This window comes from Acanthisitta chloris, unplaced genomic scaffold, assembly GCF_000695815.1.
Source record: "Acanthisitta chloris isolate BGI_N310 unplaced genomic scaffold, ASM69581v1 scaffold19850, whole genome shotgun sequence".
In the NCBI taxonomy this organism is placed as follows: domain Eukaryota; kingdom Metazoa; phylum Chordata; class Aves; order Passeriformes; family Acanthisittidae; genus Acanthisitta; species Acanthisitta chloris.
In genome coordinates this window covers 28,270-30,320 of record NW_008651424.1, presented here as the reverse complement: position 1 = coordinate 30,320, position 2,051 = coordinate 28,270, and the positions used below count along the sequence as shown (strand labels likewise).

Genomic DNA, 2,051 nt, shown 5'->3' with positions numbered 1-2,051 from the left:
ACAACAACCCCAACAGATGACTATATAATAACATCTAACTAATCTAAGGACTCAGCAGTGCCATCCCACAGCTGTGGGGGTTCAGTGCTGCATTTGTAGGGGTGTGATTGCTATGGGTTGTTGGAGGTCCTGGCTGGAACCTGCCACAGACCCTCAAGAGCCCAAGGTCAAGCTGCAGGCAGAGGACTGGGCTCAAAGCAGGAATTCTGTGTGACCACTGCAGTCAAGTGCCTGTTTCTTGGGAGAAATTCCTTATTTGGTGACCAGCCCCTGGGAAGCAAACCTGGGAGCTGCATCCTGCTCCCATGGCTGAGACCTCCCTGGGAGCTGAGACCTGCCAGCTTGTTTCACTGGTGGAGGAACCAACAGGTCCTGGCAGCAGCCAGGACCATACCCTTGCTCAAAAGTGCACAGGGGGGAGGATGTCTGGGGTCCCCCCACATTTCAGGGGGCAGCACACCATCCTGGTGGGAATTCTGGGGAGGGAGCAGCAGCTCTGCAGGGTCTCAGCAGGGACTGATGGGTCTCTTTCTCCACAGCTGGCTGCACCTTCGAGGAGGACAGTGACCCAAACCAGTGTGAGTACAGCCAGGGGGAGGACGATGACTTCGAGTGGGAGCTGATCCGCAGCTATATGATGCCTCACCTGACACCTGACCTGCCTCACGGTGAGTCCTGGTCCCCTGTGGAGCCACTCAGGTCCCCCCCTGTCCCTGAGGACCTCTGTTCCCAACCCACCTTTCTGTCCTAATCCCCAGGGATGATCTGTGTGGCTTCTTCTGGTTTAATTCCTGCAGTGTTTTAGGCTTGGCTTGTCCCCAGTTGTGTGTGCAGGGTGCTGCTGTGCTGGCAGGGTGTGATGAGCTGTGTCCCTCCTCAGCACAGGATGCTGCTTGGCCCTGGGGTGGGTGTCCCTTAGGGCCAGGGGACATGGGACCCTGCTGTGCTGTTAAAAACAGGGATGTTCAGTGGCTCTGGGTGCCTCTGAGCCCTCTGTCACTGCCACGTCATGTAACCCCATACCACCTCCAACCTCCCCAGAGCAAAGAAAGGCTGAGGGAGACTGTCATCAGTCCAGACATGTATTTTTGGGGTGGAAAGCCAAGATTCCCAGCTTTTCTCCCTCTCCATGTGGTCTTTACCAAGGCTGTATGCAGGATCATAGAATCGTAGAACCAACCAGGTTGGAAAAGACCTCCAAGATCATCAAGTCCAACCCTACCATGGTCACTAGACCATGGCACAAAGTGCCACATCCAGTCTCAGCTTGAAAACCTCCAGGGATGGTGAATCCACCACCTCCCTGGGCAGCACATTCCAATGCCTGAGCACTCTCTCCAGAAAAGATCTCTTCCTAATATCCAACCTAACCCTCCCCTGGCAGAGCTTGAGTCTGTGCCCTCTTGTCCTGCTGCTGGTTGCCTGGGAGAAGAGACCAACCCCCACCTGACTCCAACCTCCTGTCAGGGAGTTGCAGAGGGTGCTAAGGTCTCCCCTGAGCCTCCTCTTCTCCCGGCTGAACACCCCCAGCTCCCTCAGCATCTCCTCATGGCACTTGTGCTCCAGTCCCTTCCCCAGCCTCGTTGCTCTACGCTGGACCTGCTCCAGCCCCTCAATGTTCCTCCTGACCTGAGGGGCCCAGAACTGAGCACAGGATTCAAGGTGTGGCCTCACCAGCACCGAGTGCAGGGGCAGAATCACTTTCCTGGTCCTGTCCTTTGTGGATATCCCAAGGGATGTCCCTTGTGCCATGGCATCTCCTGCCCACAGCAGCTGGGGTGGCTTTCCATGCTTCCTGTGGGTCTTGGCAGGATCTCCAGTGATGCCAGATTCCTCATCTGGCATCATCTGTGGCTGCTGCCAGCTGGGATGCACCCAGATCCCCTCGTAAAGGGGCACCTTTGGAGCCACCCTGCATGCCTGGGATCTGCAGCCAGCACCTGCTGTTCCCTCACTGGTGTGTTGTCTCCTGCAGCTCTTGCAGGTTCATGAGAAATTCCTGTCTCCCATATGTAAAAGGGGAAAAAACACATTTCTGGCTAGGTGTAGGG

General features: G+C 56.1%; 1 protein-coding gene across 1 annotated transcript in view; it reads left to right on the top strand.

Annotated features, from left to right (window-relative positions):
• Window positions 1-539: 539 nt before the first annotated feature.
• The window catches only part of PTPRU (protein tyrosine phosphatase, receptor type, U), a gene marked incomplete at both ends in the record, with an annotated part of 29,673 nt that continues 28,161 nt past the window's right edge, over window positions 540-2,051 (top strand). Inside the window, one exon of the mRNA XM_009073273.1 lies at window positions 540-668. Within this exon, the coding sequence (XP_009071521.1) occupies window positions 540-668 (129 nt within the window). The remainder of the gene's footprint in view (window positions 669-2,051) is intronic.